This window comes from Poecile atricapillus, chromosome 3 (genome assembly GCF_030490865.1).
Source record: "Poecile atricapillus isolate bPoeAtr1 chromosome 3, bPoeAtr1.hap1, whole genome shotgun sequence".
Classification (NCBI taxonomy): Eukaryota; Metazoa; Chordata; class Aves; order Passeriformes; family Paridae; genus Poecile; species Poecile atricapillus.
Window position 1 is genome coordinate 34,458,712 of NC_081251.1, and position 19,967 is coordinate 34,478,678.

The following is a 19,967-nucleotide window of genomic DNA, read 5'->3' on the forward strand; positions in this document are numbered from 1 at the left end:
CAGAGAGGGAAATAAGGGAAAGTTCAGCTATAGTCAAAATTTTGATATTGGAGCCACAACCACAGTACCATAGGGGCTGTTAAGAAGAAGGTTGATCCATACATGCAAAATAAGAACAGGGGTCATTTAAAGAGGCTGAAAAAGATTTTAAAGCTGGAACATTTTGGTGTGATATGAATTATTTCCTTCTTCAAATTGCTCAGTCATACTCTGGGAAGCTGAAACTGTCACAGAAATTAGGCAGAACAAATGGTAAACTAATTTAGAAAAAATATTTTATTCATAAAATGACTCAACATTGGTGCATAGACAAAATATCTTGGAGCTAGATAATTTAGTCCCTGAATACAAAAGTCAGAATAATTTTGTTCATCCTTCAATACTGAAAACTAAAATAATAACAGAAAAATTATATCCAGAGTGGGTGCTGTGAGACCTCAGCTCCTTGTCTTTGGATGTGTAAAACTGAGGAGTCCAACACTTTGTAGGCTCACTTGCTATGTTAGGATCACATAATGAGTAAACGGCATGTTAACTTTCCTTGAAATAATAGTAATAATTATTCCAAATAACAATAAAATCTTTATTCTCCAAAACATTATCATTTTTTTTTTATATCTACATATGGTGTAGGAATGCAGAAACTGTCTTCCTTCACTCTCAATCAGAGAGGTAAACTGTTTGCACACTTCAAAACTAAACAAACTTTCTGTTACATTAACAAAGCTTAATGCAGAAACAATAAACATGATAAACACTTAAGTTTTACAAAAAACCAGAATTTTATGTTTCAAAGTTGGGCCTCTAACTTCACCAGAACAAAGAAGGTAAAGAACTCACATTAGTATCCATGCCATTTAAAAATATTTGCTACCAGTTGTGAACTTCTCTAAGGATATATAAATTTGCTATGAAACACTCGTAAAGGTAGTAGAAGATACACAGGGAATTTCCTTCTGGTAGTGAAGTACCTTTGGTATCATAATAGTCATCCCAGCTGGATGTCATAGGACTGACAGGTAAGTCACTCTTAGAATGACATCTAAGAATGCATTGGATACAAAAGACAGGTCTGTCTTTGGTTTTGAAACACAGATATGAAGAATGCACCCACCCACCCACCCCACCCCATTTTCTTTTGTATTTCGTGGAGATTTTCTTCTAGAAGTTCCACCGTTGGAAGTTAACTGTACACATTTCTACTGAAAATAAATCTAACAATAGTTTTCAACACAGGTACCTTTGTTCTTCACATCTTCAAAAAGGCAACCTATAAAAGGAACCAAAAACGATACTGTGGTTAGTTTCAACATTGCAGGTAAAACAAAGATGCTTCTTTGTATCAACAGAAATTATATATTATAATAATATTTTTACTTAATAACACACAAATGCAATGAGAAAACAGAGGCTGTATTTGTTATTTTCCACCTCTTCTCTACCTAACATGTCTCCTAAAAATTCCCAAACTTTCTTTTTTTTGCTCAAGCACTGCCTGTGCTGCAGAGCTGAAACTTTTTTTTTCCCCAGGATAACAAAGAATGTTTATCTCATCTAACTTAAAAGGCTACTTTATAGTATTTTGAAACCAGCTTAGATTAAATCTTTGATACATTCCCTGTTTTGTCCAAATATTAGAACAGTGCTGTCACTGTAAGTCAAATCCTGATTCCAAAGTCATGATGAAAAGTCCAAAGTCATAAAGAAAAATGCCTTATATTTTGAAATAACCAGGAACCAAAATCCTACCCGAGGGAAGAAGAAAAATACTTGTATATGATCAGGAGATAGCAAATGATGTACCTCTTCTCTTTAGTGCACTAAGTGAACTGTCTAACAGCTATTTACAGGGAAGGTGATCTATCAAATACCAGAGACCTATAGGATTTCTGCTGTCCCAAACTCATTTTTCTTGGTCACATGCATGCAGCAGTTTCTCCTGTATGGTTTTGGTTTTGTTTAGCCTTCTACAGGATCTGCAGGATACTAATGCAGAAAGTTAAGTTAGCTGATTGGAAATGACACGTCCAGATTCTTATCTGCCAAGGAGATTGCTTCACATATTTTCTGCTGATCACAAAGACAGAAAAACAGAAGTACAGATGTCTTCACAAAAACACAAGAAGAAAAAAAGAAAAATTACTATCAGGTTACACAACTGTCTTCTGAAAAGATACAACCTGTTTCTCCTGTCTGATGAAAAACATACAAGGAAAGAACTTCTGAGACAGACATTTCCTCATTGTTCTCTGCAAGACCTTTCAACAGTCACTTAAGTGAGGATTACAATAACCATCAATTACAACTTTGGATTTTCAGAGCTGACCCTCAATTACCACTCTGCTCGATGCTGTGACTAAAGAACTCATGAAGCACGATCAACCAGAAGGAACTGAATGCAAGCATAAAATATCAGTGAGTATTCAGAACAGGAGATACAATCAAATTAAAACACTCCTTTTGGATCCTGTGCCCAAAGCATGTTTAAGAGAGAGTTATATGTCTGCTATAAAGGATGCAAAAAAAAGGAAGCAATTTTTAACATATCTGAGATGGTTCTCAGGGAATCAGTCCCACAAAGGATTCATGTCTAAATAGCACAGCTACAAGGCATAAATGGGACATGATAACAATTCTTAGATAAGAATAGAAAACAAATCATGCACACTCACTTCCTGAACACTCCTTTGCTGCTCCAAGACTAACAGCAATAACCCAGTAGAAAACTGCAGTTACTGCATAAAAGAGTTTGCACAGACAACAGAACTGAGATCCCTGAAAGCTTCCATGTTTCCAAATCATTCTTTTCTTCTTCCAAACTGGAATTCACAAACAAAAATTTTCATGTCCTATATTAAACATAAGGAAGAAATTCTTTATTTTAAGGACAGAGAGGCACTGGCAGAGGCTGCCCAGAGAAGTTGTGGATGCCCCATCCCTGGAAGTGTTCAAGGCCAGGCTAGATGGGCCTTTGAGAAATCTGGTCTAGTGGGAGCTGTCCCTGCCTGTGGTGGGAGACTGTAACATGATGATCTCTAAGGTCCCTTCCAACCCAAACCATTCTATGACTCTATGATTAAAAGAACATACATTTTCAGAAATGTCTATAGGTGAACCTTGCCAGCAAGCAGCTGGCTGGCCAGGGTGGAAGCTGGCCTGCTTTCCCATGCAAATCTCATCACACTGACACGTTCCCATAGAGTTGTTTTTTTTCCAGCTCCATCAGCATTTTCCAGCAGTAAGCTGCTACATCAAAATAATTTCTGTCAGCTGAACCAAGGGGTGTTGTAAAAGCCAGAGACTACTCATCATGCAGGGAAATTTTTCCGCTGTGCCAAAGACTCCCACCCTCAAAGACAAAATTTGAAAGCAAAATCAATATGCTTGTCACCTTTCTCAAGATTTAGTTGCTTAGATGAATAGAGACATTTACATAATTATAAGCAAACATAAAATCTTACCTCTGTGGAAGAGCCATAAGTTGTACAGGCTAGGGATGGAACCCTGGCACCAGTCAAATCAAAGACAAAATTCACATTGACTTTAACAATGTGGGAGACTTGTCCTTGCATTGCAAGGAAAAAAATAGAAAAAATCAAGAAAAGCAATAACTATCTCAATACACAAGACTCAAAATTTTAAGCAGATTTTTCTACCTGAGATTTCAGACTCCTTTGCTACACAGTTTTGAAGTGCCATTAGAGTGGATATATTTGTTTAATTTGACTGCTTGCTATATTTTATAATGCATGAAATACACTTTTCTTCTCCTTTGAGAGAGTTATTTGCAACATAATGCTTCCCTGGGCTGCTAGGCTCTCCTACTGGCCAATAAACTGAAAAGCAACAGAAGTAATAATTTATCACTGTCTGTGTTTATATTTACTACCAATGTGAATGAAAAGAGCACATTAGATCATCCCTACAGCTGACATGCCAGCAAAAAAAAAAAATGCAAATCAAGCTGTTTAAAAAACACCTGCAACCCATGAAAATACTTGAGAACAACATCAACTGAAACTAAACCACTTATGAAGTTTTACCTTATCCATCCAAAGTTCAATATGAAGCATATAAAATTTTCCTTTATTATACTGTTACTGTAGATGCAATTGGATATCTAAACAGCAGTAAACTATATGTTCTACATAATAAATGAATTACTATAGGTTGGGAAAATGGGACAACATGGTTCTACCCCAGTTTTCCATCTATTAGGATACTTTCTCTACAAGAAAGACAACTACTAGCTTCTTTCAGCTTTAGTAGCAATGCCTTAAGCAAAGTCTGCACATCCAGTATTTCACTGCTATGACTGCATTTTGAAAGAAAAATAATGTGTCAAACAGTTATCTCATCTACAAAGGTTTATTACCAAATTCAGAATAAAAGTCAGTTTTCTAATCAGTTTTTTATTGACCTTACCTCAGCACATTGTCACCTTCTTTAAGCACTCAGGATAGACAGTATTAATCCACTCTTAAGAACAATTTATGTACTCTGCCATCCATACTTCTATGACAGGAGACATTGTTTTCTTCCTTTCCTCTCAATTATTTCTGAAGATTAATCTTACTCTGTCACAGAGTATCAAGTGCATCTCAGCCCGCTATCCCATTAATTTCCACAGAGCCAGAAGGTGCCAAGACCAAATGAACAAACATAAACTCCACATTTTCAAGTATTTTAAGAGATCAATATAGAGGGAGCACCAGAGCACCATATGAATGATAGATATATCTTACAAAATCATTCTTTTGGTAAACAATAAAGCAGCATCAACTTTATTAAAATCTCTTGAAGTCAGGACAAGTTAAGAAATCCAGGTAGTGATGTTCAATTTTAGAACATGTGCTCTCTTGGCTTTCTCAGGAAAATCATAGAGTGGTTTGGGGTGGAAAAGACCATAAAGATTATCTAGCTCAAATTCCACTTGCCATGAGCAACCTGGTCAAGTGAAATATGTCCAAACACTGAGGAGTAAAAAGTGAAAGAAAACAGGTGCAACTTCTGAAAACATTTTTGAAACTATGGAGATGTAAGGAATTTAGAGATAAAAGAAGGTGGTTCCAGGTGGCTGAAGGTGGTGAAAAGAAATCTCTTCTACCAAGTGCTAACACTAGGTGAGCTGGCAGAGTGGATGACTGCTATAAAAGGAGCAGGAGAGTGATAGAAGCAGCTAAACAACATATTTTAAAGAAATGCAATCTGCAAATCAGCTAAGCAAGGAAAAAGCAGATCAATCTTTGAATCACCTGCAAGAACCAGAACAGGAGCCAGATCCTTACTTCCACAAAACAGGAAATAATGTTCCAAAAGTCCCATGTTGTAACACAAGCTTTGAAACTGTTCTTATGTCCTTCTCTTTTAAGAAGTCCAAGTGAATGGTGCATAAAAATCCCTATGAATGTCTCTCAAAGGTGAATGACTTTTAAAAACAATGACTTTCAATATCTGTGTCTCTCCTAAGAGCTAAACGAAAGACACAGAATTTCTTCTCAGTTTTAGAGAGGGAATTGTAGTTCTGTTTACTCCTGCATAATTATAAAGGAAAATAGTGGGTTGAAAGTAGTTATGTATGCTTCAGTTTTAGCAGAAGAAATTAAATCTCTGAATGCTTCCTGAAATATGACTGCTGTGGTTTTTTCCACTGCACAACAAGGAATAAAATACCACTCAGCTCAAACCTGAAGCTTAAACGTGTAAAAGACATTTTACTGTTGTCTTCTTTGAACATTAGACCAATTTTTAAACTACCACACACAGTTCATAATGCTTCATTGTGTTTTAGAAGAACACAACTTACATGGCTATCTTAAATCATATCTACTGCAACAGACAGTCTGTACATAGACAGATACCCACACTTTAATCCTGCACATGTGCTAGTGTGAAATCAGGCGTGATGAAACGACTGCAGAGGAAACGTTGATTACACACCAGCAAGGCTACAGCCTACAATCAACATCAAATGCTGTATTTATTTCCACTCAAGGCTGACAGGTAATCAAGCAATGCCATGCCATCCATGTGCACAGAAGAGAATAACCTTCCCAAAAAGACAAGGACAGCTGTGGGCAGACCTCTGCTCCTAGATCCAGCTGACTGGATGATACTAATCTCACAGGCTCATGGTGTCTCTGCTGCAAGTTACCAGGCCTCTCTCCCCACAAAAGACCACTTGAGAGTTTCTCCTAGTGTCTGGTGAAATCAGACTGATACACCAAATTCTGCCCTCTGGTCTGTACTAAATGGATGGGTTTATCCTAGAAGAAGGAAGGGCTTGCACAAACAATTCTGCTGGCATATCACAGGGGAGAGAGAAATCTCTGATGGAAATGAGAGTGAAAAGCTGAGAATAGTGGGTTTTTTCCACATGTACAGCTGGATTTGAAAGATAACATATACTCAAAGCCTCAGCCCAATCTGATTCACATTCAGATTTGTATTGCTACAAATGTTATGGCTAGTGCTAAATGTTATGGCTTAGGCCTTAATAACTACAGCTAGTACAACTGCTTGTGTGGTTGCAATTATATTATAGTCAAGATGCCCTATACATAGGCACTTCTACCTTGGAAAAAGAACCAGAGAAAGTGATATAAACATGTTTGTATGAATACAATTGAATCTACATATCCCTTATCCCCATATTTATTAATGCACTAATACCCATACGGAGACAATATGAATAAGCAGACTGAGGCCCTAGCCCTGCCTGACACATTTCTCACTCCTGCAAAATACAGACAGATCAACATGTGGGAAGATTAAAGCATCTGCACCATGTCTAGGTCCCAGCTCTATAAATATTTAATTTCTGATAAACTCTGCATGAAGTTTGGTGTTGCCATAGGTGCTGAAAAGGGACAGAACAGTCAAAGGAATAAGGCCTTTCCCAGAAGGGAAACAGAGCTCCTTCCGTTCCTGCACCACCACCAGAAGCAATGGCAACTTATAACTGTTACCATTACCCTGTGGATTAGCAACTACTGGCAATGGATCATTACTAATAGCCACATTAAAACTTAAGAGTTCACCTCCCTACCCATACCATACAGTTTATATATTTGTTCTCACCTAACAATCTGGGATCAAGTCTGCTGATGCACAAATACCCTGTTCCAGAAATACATTTTGGCACCAGTGTGAATGAATGGACACAAAGCAGATGGCATTAGATGAGCAGAGACGTGAGAGAACATGAACTGCTATATTTACACTTGCTCCCACTGAATCCAGAGACCCATAAAAAAGCAGCTGTCTTTTCCAGATTTGGATGTTTCCAAGCTGTTGCATATTACCCCTAGATTTCTGAAGCAGCTTTTTGGGGACAGCAAAGGCATTTTTAGAGGAAATTGGAGAGTAAAGCAGCATGTTCACTACTAGAAGAATGAGAGGAGCCAAAGACAGAATCATTATGGTTGGAAAAGACCTCCAAGATGATCAAACCTATCAATGACAGAGATGGGCCTACCTTGACAGTATAGCATTTACTTTGCCCCATAGGGGCTCCTGGCAGCCTGCAAACTCACTGGCTACACTCCAGCAGAAAAGGTGTCCTCTGTTACACTGATGGTTAGTTCTTTTTCTACTGTACTCTTCTGTACTCCAGGCTCTTGTGATAATAGTGACCTTGGGTCACTCAGTGGCTGTTTCTCATATGGCATGGAGGTCATGTAAGCAGACTTGGCTGCTCTAATATCCCCTCCACAGCCCATCAATGGCAGCCACTTAACACACCATGTCAACAATAATTGTACCCCAACATGCTTTAAATGGCATGCAGTGACAAGTCTAGTTTTGAGTATGCACCAGAACATTAAAAAGTGTTTTATCTAATTACCCTTCTTTTGCATTTTTGGTCTAAGAAAACCAAGCAAACATCAGCCTGTGCTCATAGCAGCGTAACTTCATACCACTAGGTTGGTATGTCTTAAATATTTTACTATAGAAAAAAGTTTTTGAACAAAAATGTCTCTAGAGGAATATGAGTCCTTTGAAAGGGTCACTAAAACAATACTACAATATTACAGATTGACAGAATAGATACAGTTGTACAAGCCAAGTTTAGAACATTTAATAAAATAACAAAACTAATGTATAGGGTCAATCTAAAAGTGTTCATGACTATCACGCTCAGGTTCCAAAGGAGACAGAAACTAAAATACATCCAGAATACTCTCTCAGCCAAACACAGCAGCACTGTGCTGCACAGGACTATGTCATGAAGGCAATAATGAAGCCAACAGCCACAGCACAGACTGTGGAACCATGCTATCCTGACATACTAAAACACTGCAAATTGGGTTGAAGAACAAAGGTACGTGGAATGGTGGCTTTGCAGTCTGACCCACTAACCCCTCCAGGGCTCAGATTTGGGTATTGAGGAGGGGACATTCTGTAAAGGACTCTTACCTCACTCACTCCACAAGATGTCAAGGTCATTTTTTGGCAGATACATCTGCAGGGAATTTCACATCTCAATGAGTATGTGCTTCAAGAACAGCTTTAAGGTCTTACGGGAAACGTAAGTTTGGTCAGTGTTATGTTACCAGAGAAGCAGAGGAAGAGAAGTGGCAATGAAAGCTGGGAAGGACCTGGCCCCAGCAGACCTTTCATCTGAAGACTAAAGTTCCCCAGAACTCCTAGGAGAAGGCTGGGGAAAGGTAAGTCCTCTGCTGTACAATGTGAAAGGCACTGTACATCTGAGGGCTTTCCAGTCTTCAATGCAGGAAGAAACTGATTAGAACACCACTCTGATAAATCACTTCTGTCCAAGCTGCAGAAAATGTGAAATACAACCAAAACAACTGAGCAGAAAGAGAATTAGATTTCTAGATTTCCATTTCTAGTGGAATTAATTTCAACTAAAGCAAGCGTTTCCTTCTTTAAATATGATTTCTCAATCTGATAATATATCTCTAGGATTTAAGAAATAAACCCATCTATAAATCAGCATGCATTCTTTCAACCTAATCCGTCCTAAAGTATTAATTTCTTATAATAATGAAGCTAGATTTGAAATGTGACAGAGATACATGAGGAAAAAGCAAGAGATTCCTCCAAAGTACCAGGCTGTGCATGTGTACTGCAAGCTATCACTTTGCTATTGTTAACAGTTGCATGCTGAAACTTGCCAAACCTTTAGAGAGAAAACCACTGGGTTTGTTTTTTTTGCAACACTGGCAGTTGCAAAAACAGTAGAAAATAAATCTCTGCATGTTTTCAGTTGATATGAAGACAAGCCATTCTTTAAAATTTTAGATCAAGCAGTTCTTTGTGTGAAAAAAGGAAAAGTTTTTTTGGGTTTGTTTTCTTTCAGGATGAGATGGCTATTAATCTTTTTGTTTCTTTACACCTAGAAGCCCCAGAACTTCATTGCTTTTTTTTTTTTTTCTGCCAACCCTTCCTCATTAGCCTGCACTATTTTTATTTCCATGGCAGACGTTACTTCTTGTGATACCCATCATTAAGACAGGCACAGAAATAGCAGTATTACTTACCTTTGCTAGTCTTACATACACTTTCTTGGATGTAAACTATAACAGGGGGTGTAACTGGGTACTAATGTTGCATTCTAATTACTGATACAAAGCAAACTGAGCTGAAAACCCCATGGAATTTAGGATTTTCTTAGTCAACCCCAGATGAAGTTTGGTTTTTACTGTAGTAATCACCACACTCCAAACTTAAAAGTAATCATGCAGTCAGAGCAGCACATACGTTTCTGCATCAGGTGGTTTTAAACCGCTGCAGAAAACCATGTGTCTAAGCAGATATATGCATGGGCAGTTGTGAAACACAGGTTAACCTAAAACAAACGAGGCACTGCAAGCTGTTGTGTCAATGAACTGCATGCAAGTATCCTAGAGACACGAAGAAATTAATGCCTGGCAGCCCAAACTGAAACATATGATGCAGCTTCTAAAAACTTCTTAGCCCTGCTGAAAGGTGTGTCATGAGGCTGAATTGGAGGAGGGTGGGCCTGCCACACTTTCCAAGCCCTGAATTCCAGTGGGTCATTCCACACTCACAGTCTGCTGTCATGGCAGGACTTGCTCCTGTATGATTCTCTGAAAGCTGTGTCACTCTAAGCCTTTGCTCTGTTTTTGCAGTTCTCATGCCACTAGATTGCTCTGCACTCTTGGGAATCTGTTTCATTATTGATCAGAATCAATAATACACTGTTGTAACTTCCCTAGAAAGGGAAAGAACTGACACACTGGTGCTGCTGCAGCATTCAGCAGCTGTACCTTTTATAGTATTTTGGCACTGAAGATGAGGATGAAAAAAGCCCTGAACAAGGCATTATGAATAGTCTGCTGTCTTATAAAACAAAGGTCTAAACAGAGAAATATATGGATTTATTTTGTTGACGATGAAGCAAGTGAATTGTACCTAATTCCAGAGAGAATAAATAAGGTCAGCTAAGTGGCCACATAACCTCTCTTTAACAGTGAATCTTCTCTCTCAAAATTATGCTGATACTTCTTTGTTTAGATGCTGATTTACCCAGATGTGTGATGTTCTGCTCATTTGCATGGCTGTTGCTCTCAATTAGATGCTCCTAGGTGGTATTCTCTGCAATAAAATTTATGAAGCATCCTATCTCACCAAAATACCCTCTTACTCTATTTCAATCCTATTATGACTTGAAGAGAGGGAAGTGCTAACATATGTGAAAGAGAAGAACTGGTTTTAGGTCTTTACTACACAGTAACACATCTGGATTCTAAGCTGGAAAATGTGTCCTTTCCTCTCTTTCCTCTCCTTTTAACCATGAAGTACTGCAGCACACTCTAAAACAGAAGGGTGACTTTCAGGTGCTGCATCATCCAAACCAGAAAAATGAATAATATATTCTTCTATTACCAGCTTAGTTTTCAGGTTGAATGATCCCTTCACCATAAACTAATATTTTCTCTAGTATTCCCTATTATTATTTAATCATTCCCCATGGTAACTTAAATCATCTTTCTCCTATTTTTAACCACTACCCCTAACATTTTTTTTCTGACTCCAATCAATCCTTCTCCCTTAAACCTACACAATACACCTTTCATCAGGATTTACCTCCAGCCTGTACTATGTCAGATATACTGCAGTAGGAGATAAAGTCTTGCTCACAGTTTCTGCAGGAAAGCAAGATTACTACAAAAAGTTATTTGTTTCCCAGCTGCAGCAGCAGGTAAAATCTAGAAGCCAGAATCCCCTTCAGGGCCTGGTTGGAGATGCCTTTCCTTGCTTATGATTCTTGTCTTTTTTCTCCCCTTGACTCCCTTGCCCTTTATAGGAGTAAAACAGCAGGCTAAGATTATTTCAGGTTTGGAAGAAACATGGTGGAAAGCTAAAGAGAAAGAGGAACTGAACAGGAAACCTAAGAAGAAAGGAGGAAAAAGCAGTATATCTTGCTACAAATTGAAGTCTAGGCAAGCATTTGCACTAAATAAAAGAGATGCAAATTGGGTGCATTAACAAGGCTATCACACAAGCATCAACCAAATAAATTATTTGGGTTTCTCTCACACTCTCCTTAACACCCAGTGTAACAGCAATACAGTTATCTTCAGGATTCTCCACTTGCAAGATGCCAGAGACATTAGATATTTATGTTGTAGGTCAATGCATCTTTGAATTTTAATTTAGTGAAAATCAGTCTTTCTCTCTTTGTCCAAATTTAGGCCCCTGTTCAGAGCCTGTTTGAGGCCAATCATAAGACAACCTTCTCATCTCTTACACTGAAACAGCTTAGAAAACCCAATAATAAGGTGAAACTGACACGGGATATTATAGAGCAGCACCAGAGGTCACATGCTCTGCCTTCAAATGGATTGTTAGGAAAAGATTTATTAATAACTACTGTGGTAAAGTGCTTTACAAAGAGGCCACAAGAAAAGCCAACCACTTTGGTTAATACTCTAAATTACTGCTGGCCTGGAGGCTATAATTGCAGTTTAATTTTTCACAGAATTCACAGAATCACAAGGTTGGAAGAGACCTTCAAGAGTCCAACCCATGCCCTAACACCTCAACTAAACCATGGCACCGAGTGCCATAACCAGTCTTTTTTTAAACACATCTAGGGATGGTGATTCAAACACCTCCGTGGGCAGGGGAGGTGCTTTTGTGTCTAAGCTGTTACGTTGTTGATCTAAAAAATCTACCAAGCTCGGAAAGCCAAGAAATGGTCTATTCTCTTCACATCCTGCAATGTTTATAGTTAGTTACATCATAGAAACCAGTACACAAATGTTAACTGGGTTTCTAAGAATCTCCCTTAGCAAATGCTACAGGAGCAGAGCACACTGCGATGTCATGCTGAAACTTCTGGGATATCTTGTCACATACTCAATGTTGCCACGGTGTCAGACGTGGCCATCTCCTGTGTGCACACCCATTTCTCAACATACCAAACCCAAATGCTACCTGAGGTATGATTTGAAATACCAGTAAGATGTGAGGAGGGGGCAGAGGGAGCATGACATAGAATGGATTAATTAGAGAACAGAAATAAATGGTGTCTTTTATTGAGAGGTATTTGGTTATATGCTCACATTTACACAAAATCTTTATTTTTACATGGAATCCGAACAGTCAAATCTACCATAACTCTGAAGAGAACAATAGAAGAGATTAAAGGAGAATGTGGCACTGTTATATAACACTTTGAAACTAGATAGGTTGAACATGTCTTCATTAGGTTATCTTTTGAAAACTTTATGGAGAAAAAGCAAGTTTGAAAAATTAGCTACTTAAATTCTCTCTTTGCTTCCTGGCAGTTAAAACTGGAATGAGAATAAATACCTCCCTGCATGAGGTATGAGGATTAATTTGTTTGTGTATATAAATGGGTATTTAAGTATCAACTACTATTTTATTTTTAACACCTTATTGGGACTACTGCATTCCTACCAGAATTCAGCTTTTGGCAAGAGATTAAGACTGAGTTAAAACAGGAACAGGTGTTTAGAAGATGATATGGCTGCAATAAAAGCATAAACCAAGAAGATGAAGGAAAAAAAATTATATAAGGCGTTCATTTGTATCCTGTGAAATAGAGAGACACACAGAAGAAAACATAAAGCCACAATAACTAAGGGATATTTAGGAAAATGTCCTTTTCCTACTATGATTCATTCCCAGGGGGACAGAGTCAGCACAGGGCTGTCCTTTGGTCCCAGGTCATCCCGTTCCTGTACAATCTCATGATGCCTATTAAACAGCCAAGCATTCAGTAAACACTGCTTAATAGTGGTCGGGTAATAAAACATTTCCAAAGCCTATAAAGGATGTAGGATTTTAAGGCCACTCTCAGTGAGATTTGAGCTCCTAAATTATATCAGGTATTTTTACAGTGTGGATTTCTGGTCTCTAAGATCACTATAGCCATTACTAGGTCAAACTGATTTTTATTTCTAGGGACTGAGCATATTCTTTTGCCAGCTGCAATCAGAACAAAAGCTGAAACCATCCATTTTAAGGCTCAAACTCATGAAAACAGATGTTTTCTTGGTAAAAAGAACAGTTACTGACCTTGAAGCTTCATAAGAAAATACTGTATTTACTGTTTTAGAATATTTTTCCTTTAGCAATAAGATAATTGAAGATAAATGCTTTAAAGTAGGTTTTCTTTTGAAAGCAGAGTATGCTCAAACATCAGTCCAGCAAGTTAACCTACTTTCATCAAGATCTACTATTAATTTCATACAAAAGTAAAAATAAATAAAGTGAAGATTTTTAAAATCAAAGATCTGTGGGGTAGTAGGTGCTGAAAGATGTAGAAGGTTTATTATTAGTTTGTTTATTGCCTCATTCTTGTAAGAGCAGGACCTGATGTACAAAATAAATAAAATTTAACTATGGAGATACCCGGAAGACTCTCCATGGGCAGCATGAGCCCTCAGCTCTGGGAACTGTCAGCATGACTGAACCTCAAAAGTTTGACTGAAAACATCATAAGAAATTAAAATGGTTGTCTATACTATACTGAAGTCCCTTATGTCTTTCATTATGAAAAAGCATGCCTGTAGAACAACTGAGAGAAGGAATGTAATAATGTAATTTCAGCATGCTAGATGTTTATTTTCCTGGTATTATATGATTCTTGCATTTTAAGAAGGTTTAATGTAATTAACTTTGACTTCAGTACATTTAAATTGCATCCTTTCTAAGTATTTCTTGTCAGTAATCACCCATGAGAGAGAAGTCTATTAAATTAGCAAGAGAGTAAGAAAGATTTTTTAAAAAGTGATGACAGAGAATTCTCTTTGAAAACAATACTGAAAAAAAACACAATTGTGACCTGAGACAAATTCCCTCGTCCTTTTGATTCTAATGATTTCCTCAGCAATAGCATGGTTATTCAGAAGTTGAACTTTGCCCTGGATCTTTGATTCTGTACACATATTGGAACACCTCTATTGCCCAAGGGAGGCAATTACTCATGTGGTGAAGTGCTTATGGGAGTCAAATCTAGACTCATAAATAGCTTATGGATTCCTGCCTCTGACAGGCACTAGACAATTTTAAATACTTACTCTCTATCAGGACAGATTTGGAAAATTTTGATGAATGCATCAATTAATGGCAATTGAAAGTTAATTTGCCTTCCAAAAGGAAGGGCTGCACAAGGAACCAGGGGGATCTCAAGACAGAGCTAGACCCATTGATGATCTATAATGTTATTTGCAATAACAGGAATAAATTTAATGAAATACAAGAATTCCATGTGGTCCCAGCTATAAAGCAGACCAATTACTGCAAGTCTGTGAAGTAAAAATTTGATCACAAATGCTAGGACAAACATCTGATAGCATAGAATCCATAGAAAAAAACCTTCTGAACCAGCCTCTTCATCAGATTCCTATCCCAGCCTGTCAGAAGAGCAGCAACAGTGGGAAATTCAAGTTAACACTCTCAAGCAGAGGTCAGACTGACCCCACTCACTGGCATCAGGACAGCAACTTCCACTGCAGGGGCAGGACTGACCTTTTGCAACAATGACCTTTTGTATACTGTAGCATCACCATAAGATTCTGAATCTCAGAACCCTGATACTGTTCTTCTCAATTAGCCATGACTATTCAAATACAGGAATAAACCCCAAACATAGGCATTTAATAATTCAAAGCCAAACACTCATTCCAAGCACAGTCTTTTTTCCTCACCAAATGAAATATCAAAGATTATACAAGGACTCCAGCAGCCTTCACTAATGTATTTCACCAGAGAAGTATGCATTTCTCTGGTAGAAGGTTAAGCAAAAACCAAACAGTCTTGCAAACTTCCTCCCTGCAGTGTTGGCACACCTGCACAATCACAGGATAATGCCAAAAAGGCAGAAGGAAGAGAAAAGGTTACGTGAACAAGAGGCTGGGGGAGATGGAAAGACTACCTTAGATTAGATAGAAATTAGATGCTGAATAGAAAACTACCACCCTCAATATCACAGCAATGGGAGGTGATATACAGATCATTAAAACAGTCAAAATAAAGGTACAGGCAATGTCATGTGAATGAACACCAAATGGACATGGTACTAAAGTATCTGCAAATACACTCTGAAAGCAGCGTATTCTATAGGCAGCTTTTTACCATATTCAGTTTTATACAGAGAAGCCACATAAGGAATATAGAAGGCAGCTTTCTATATCATATCATATTCTGTTACTTCTTGAATTTATTTTTATGTCTGATTTATCATGGAAAATATAGGTAAATTATCCCATGTCTTCTCTGACCTCCAGGTGACCCTGCCTAGAAGCCCTAGACCTTTGCTCTCTCTAAAGATCTCTGTTACTTGTTCTAAATTGTGAGGAAGAGTTCACATCCTTAAAGATGTGAAATGTAACAAAAATTAAGCAAATAGGAAAACCTCAAGCATTTGCACACATTTATACACCACCACCAAACCAATCTCCCAAGAAAATCTTCAGAGAACTGGATTTACAAAAGCAGAGTGCAAGTGCATCTATTGAAAAGTGTACCCTTTCCTCTTCCATCACTCTTATTTACCCATTTCATTTCTAATAAGAACATAGCAGCTCTGATATGAAGCCGAGGGATGTGTATGCATCTATGACCACAGCTTATGCTTGCACTGTGACAGAACCAAACGGTTCAACAAGATAGAATTTTCTGTGAGCATTAACTATCCTCCTTCATAACCATTTTATGGAGCTCATAAACAGTTTCCCCACCATACTCACTTTCTGCAACCTCTCTTTTCTGCCCACCTTTGCCTTGCCTTAATTTAAATTTGAAATAATCTTCTTGGATCATGTACCATGCTTTTAATTTTTCAGCCAAGTGCTATGCACAGCTTTTATCTGTAATAGTAACAGATTGCCCAAGGACACACACAATGAGTCATGGAAAGACTAAGGATTTCCTGGCTCTTAATCCAATGCTCAGACAAGGCCTCTCATATTTCCAATTTTCAGAAGCTGGCAAATAGGGAGAAGAGAAGGCAAAAGAAAAAAAATGGGATGGAGACTTTTTTAGGTAAGCAAAATAGACAACCAGAAAAAAATCTGCAGAAGCTCTTCCTCTTCTCAGTTTCAGATAACTGGTGTAACAGTAATCACAGCATCTGCCGAAGAGCTTGTATCTGTTTTTTAAAAAAAGCAATGGATACAACAGAGGAAATATATCAATCAGCAGGGAAAAGACACCAAAAAAAAATCTTAAAGCAGAAAGAAAAGAACAAGTTTGTTCAACAAGCAACAGAAACAGAAGAAAAAGGAACTTACTTGCTTTCAGTGCAAAGTGATTTGGAATATATACTCCCAAATAGGAGTGTAGGTAGCAGCATTAGCATATGCCCACCTCAGAACCACGAAAAAATCTGGGGGTTGTGAACATGGAAGTAGGTGACATGAACCAGTTCTCACCTGAACACAATCCAGAAACACTGTGTGTTACACTGGCTTATTTAACTTAGTAAGCTGATCCCCTCAAGACCAACTATAATTAGCAAGAGATGAGGAAGATTCAAGAGGCAAATACAGATCATGCAGAGTTGATGTATCAGCATCCCCAAAAATAACTAATATCCATCCTAATAATACCACCTACCCCAAAAAACTATGCAACTATTTACAAGACTCATTACATCACAATAGAACAGGAAAATAATATTTCATCCCCATAAAAGTAGGCCACCCATCACATTCTGAAAAGGGATCCAAGCAAGAAAATAAACAGATAACGATACAAGTTGTACTCATTTATCACTGCAAAACACAGTTCACACATGGGCTTTGACAGTACCCTGGATAGCTGGCTGAAATGAGACTCATCTCAAAATGAAAGATATGTTAGAGCACTGGTGTCAGACAAAGACATTAACTCTATACATGTATGGGATGCTTAGGGACTGCTTGTTTTATCGGGCTGGGATAATGTGATTATTTAGAGGCCACTGTTTAACCAATATTTGCACTCCTGACCTAACCATCACTGAAGAGAACTAGTGCAACATCTAACAGGTGCAGCCAACCCTACAGCTCAGAAACTGAACGGCTTCTTTGTGTCCCTCAGTCCCAGTTAAACAACTGACTGCAACAACAACCATCACCGTGCAAAGTACTTCATCATGTAGTAGTTCAGAGGGTGAGAACCGAGTGAGCCAGAAGGCAGCTCCCTCCAGATTCTCAGAGACACACAAGCAGTAGTAGCACAGCATTAGCCTGCTGAGGCACCCAATGACTTTTTTTGCCTCAGTCTTCACTGATAATCAACAACAAAGAATCCCAGGCCTCTGTTAGAAGACTTACCCTTTATGAAGGAGGACCAGGTAACGGAACACTTATAGCGTCCAATTATAGTGGACATAAATCTGCATCAGGAAAAGTGTTGCAAGTTGAAAGAGGTCATCCTTCACCCCAAATCAGCACTGGTAAGGTCACATCTGGACTGCTGGGTCCAGGTCTGGGCTACCCAGTACAAGAAAGATACAAGAATAAGCTAAGAAGGGACCATGAGGTTGACTAAGAGATTGGAGCATCTTTCATATGAGGAGAGGCTGAGATCTGGGACTGTTCAGCCTGGACAAGAGAAGGTCCAGGAAGATCATATCAATGTGTAAAAATACCTGATGGGAGGGAGTGAAGATGAGAGAGCCAGACTCTTCCCAGTAGTGCCTGGTAACAGGACAAGAGACAAGAAGTAAGAGCATGAAATTCCTTCTGAACACTTTTTGACTGTAAGAGGGGAGAACACTGGCACAGGCTGCCCAGGGACGAGTGTGAAGTCTTCATCCTTGCAGGTATTTAAAACCCAGCTGGGCACAGTCCTGGGTAACATGGGTTGACTGTGCTGTAGCAGGGGGTTGGACTAGATGATATCAAGAGGTCATGTCCAACCCCCAATGACTCCGTGACTCTGTACATGTATTTCTGTTGCATACATTTTTTAAGTGAACCAGCTAATTAATGAAGCTTAGGCATCCTTGAACACAAATGATTCAAATGTTTTGTAAAACATACAAACTGGACTTTGTCTGCTCTGCTCTTTTTGGGGGATTAAGACAGTGAAATTTTCACATTCCCTGTTAATTTTGCTGCCTAAGTTTCTTTTTATAAATCATCTTCATTGACTTGAAAGATACTTTAGTCAAATACTGGACAGAAAATTCTTCTGAATTAAATCTTATCTTGCAGTTTCGGCTGACTGCCCTTCTCTTCTCCCCTCCTCTTTTGCAACCTCTTTTCTTTGTATCACAGTATGGTATGAGTCTGTCCCTCAGCTCATGGCTCCATGGAGTCCATATTATTCTCTTCAAGCTTCTTTTGCTCCCCCTCCTCTTTTTCTTTGTCTGTTTCCCAGCCACTGAATACCTTCCAGTTTCAGACGAAAATAACAATTGGGTTTTATTATTATGAGACCTTTTCTTGTAGTGATAAAAATCTTATTATGCAAAACAAAGCTAGAACAGTTTCTTTAACAATGAGATTTTTGTGTTCATTTTTAAACTTCTTTTTAGAAAACATTAATGACCTTCAAGAAGAATCAATTTTCCAGATTCTTTCTTCAAATTTTTTTTGTTATTTTTTTAATCCATTTTTACCATCAAGGATAAGATAAATATATATGAATAAAATATACACTGAAGTCATATCTCCCAGGAGGTGTCATTTTGGATTACTGAAGTATAATTATTACAGCACATTGGTCTGCTCTAAGACTTCCAAAATACAGTTTAAAACATCTTCCTCAGGGCAAGGCCACTAAAAAAATACATTGTTGAACCATAATTGCCTGCATTATAAAAAAAAAAAAAAAAAAAAGTTAGCGCTTCCCAAAGTTAGTAAATGGAAAATAGCATAAATTAATAGAAATGTAGAAAGATTTAATCAAGAACAAGTTAGAAATGTTCCAAAGCTGAGGATCACAGCATGACCTTAAGGTCTGAATGAAATAACCTGAAGTTCTTCAAAATTTTACCAGCTTTATAAGATAAACACTAAGAACTACCAAAGATCAAAACCAGGCACTTAACATTTCTGCATGAAAACCTTTAATAAAACTGTACTTAATGGGAAAAATAAAAATGAAAAATTATTTGCCTCAAACTTTTAAAACAATCATTCTCCTGGACTTCTCACACTAAAGCTCTTGCTACTTGACACACAATATGAGCAGATATTTTTTATTGACTCTGAACATCCGCCACATCATTTCACTCATTTCGTATCCTGAATTTAAGCATTTTATACAAAATTCTATTGTACTACATATACAACTAAAAACAACTCTCAACAGGGATTTTGATCCCCAAAACCCTACATTTCCTTACTAAGCCAAATTAAATGAGCATGGTTGCTTGCATGTGCAAGTGTTACTTTTATAATGTGACTGATCCTCCCTACCTTTACTTATTTAAAATGATTAATTGTCTCTTAGCTTGCTTTTTAAGATAGGATTTGTAATCTTTAAATCTCAGGGATCTTTCCAAAAACCTA

At 37.9% G+C, this 19,967-nt stretch overlaps 1 protein-coding gene across 1 annotated transcript in view; it reads right to left on the reverse strand.

The window, feature by feature from the left end:
• Nucleotides 1-1,133: 1,133 nt before the first annotated feature.
• UBE3D (ubiquitin protein ligase E3D) overlaps nt 1,134-19,967 on the reverse strand; it is an 85,065-nt gene continuing 66,231 nt past the window's right edge. Inside the window, exon 10 of the mRNA XM_058836844.1 lies at nt 1,134-1,270. Within this exon, the coding sequence (XP_058692827.1) occupies nt 1,250-1,270 (21 nt within the window). The 3' untranslated portion in view covers nt 1,134-1,249. The remainder of the gene's footprint in view (nt 1,271-19,967) is intronic.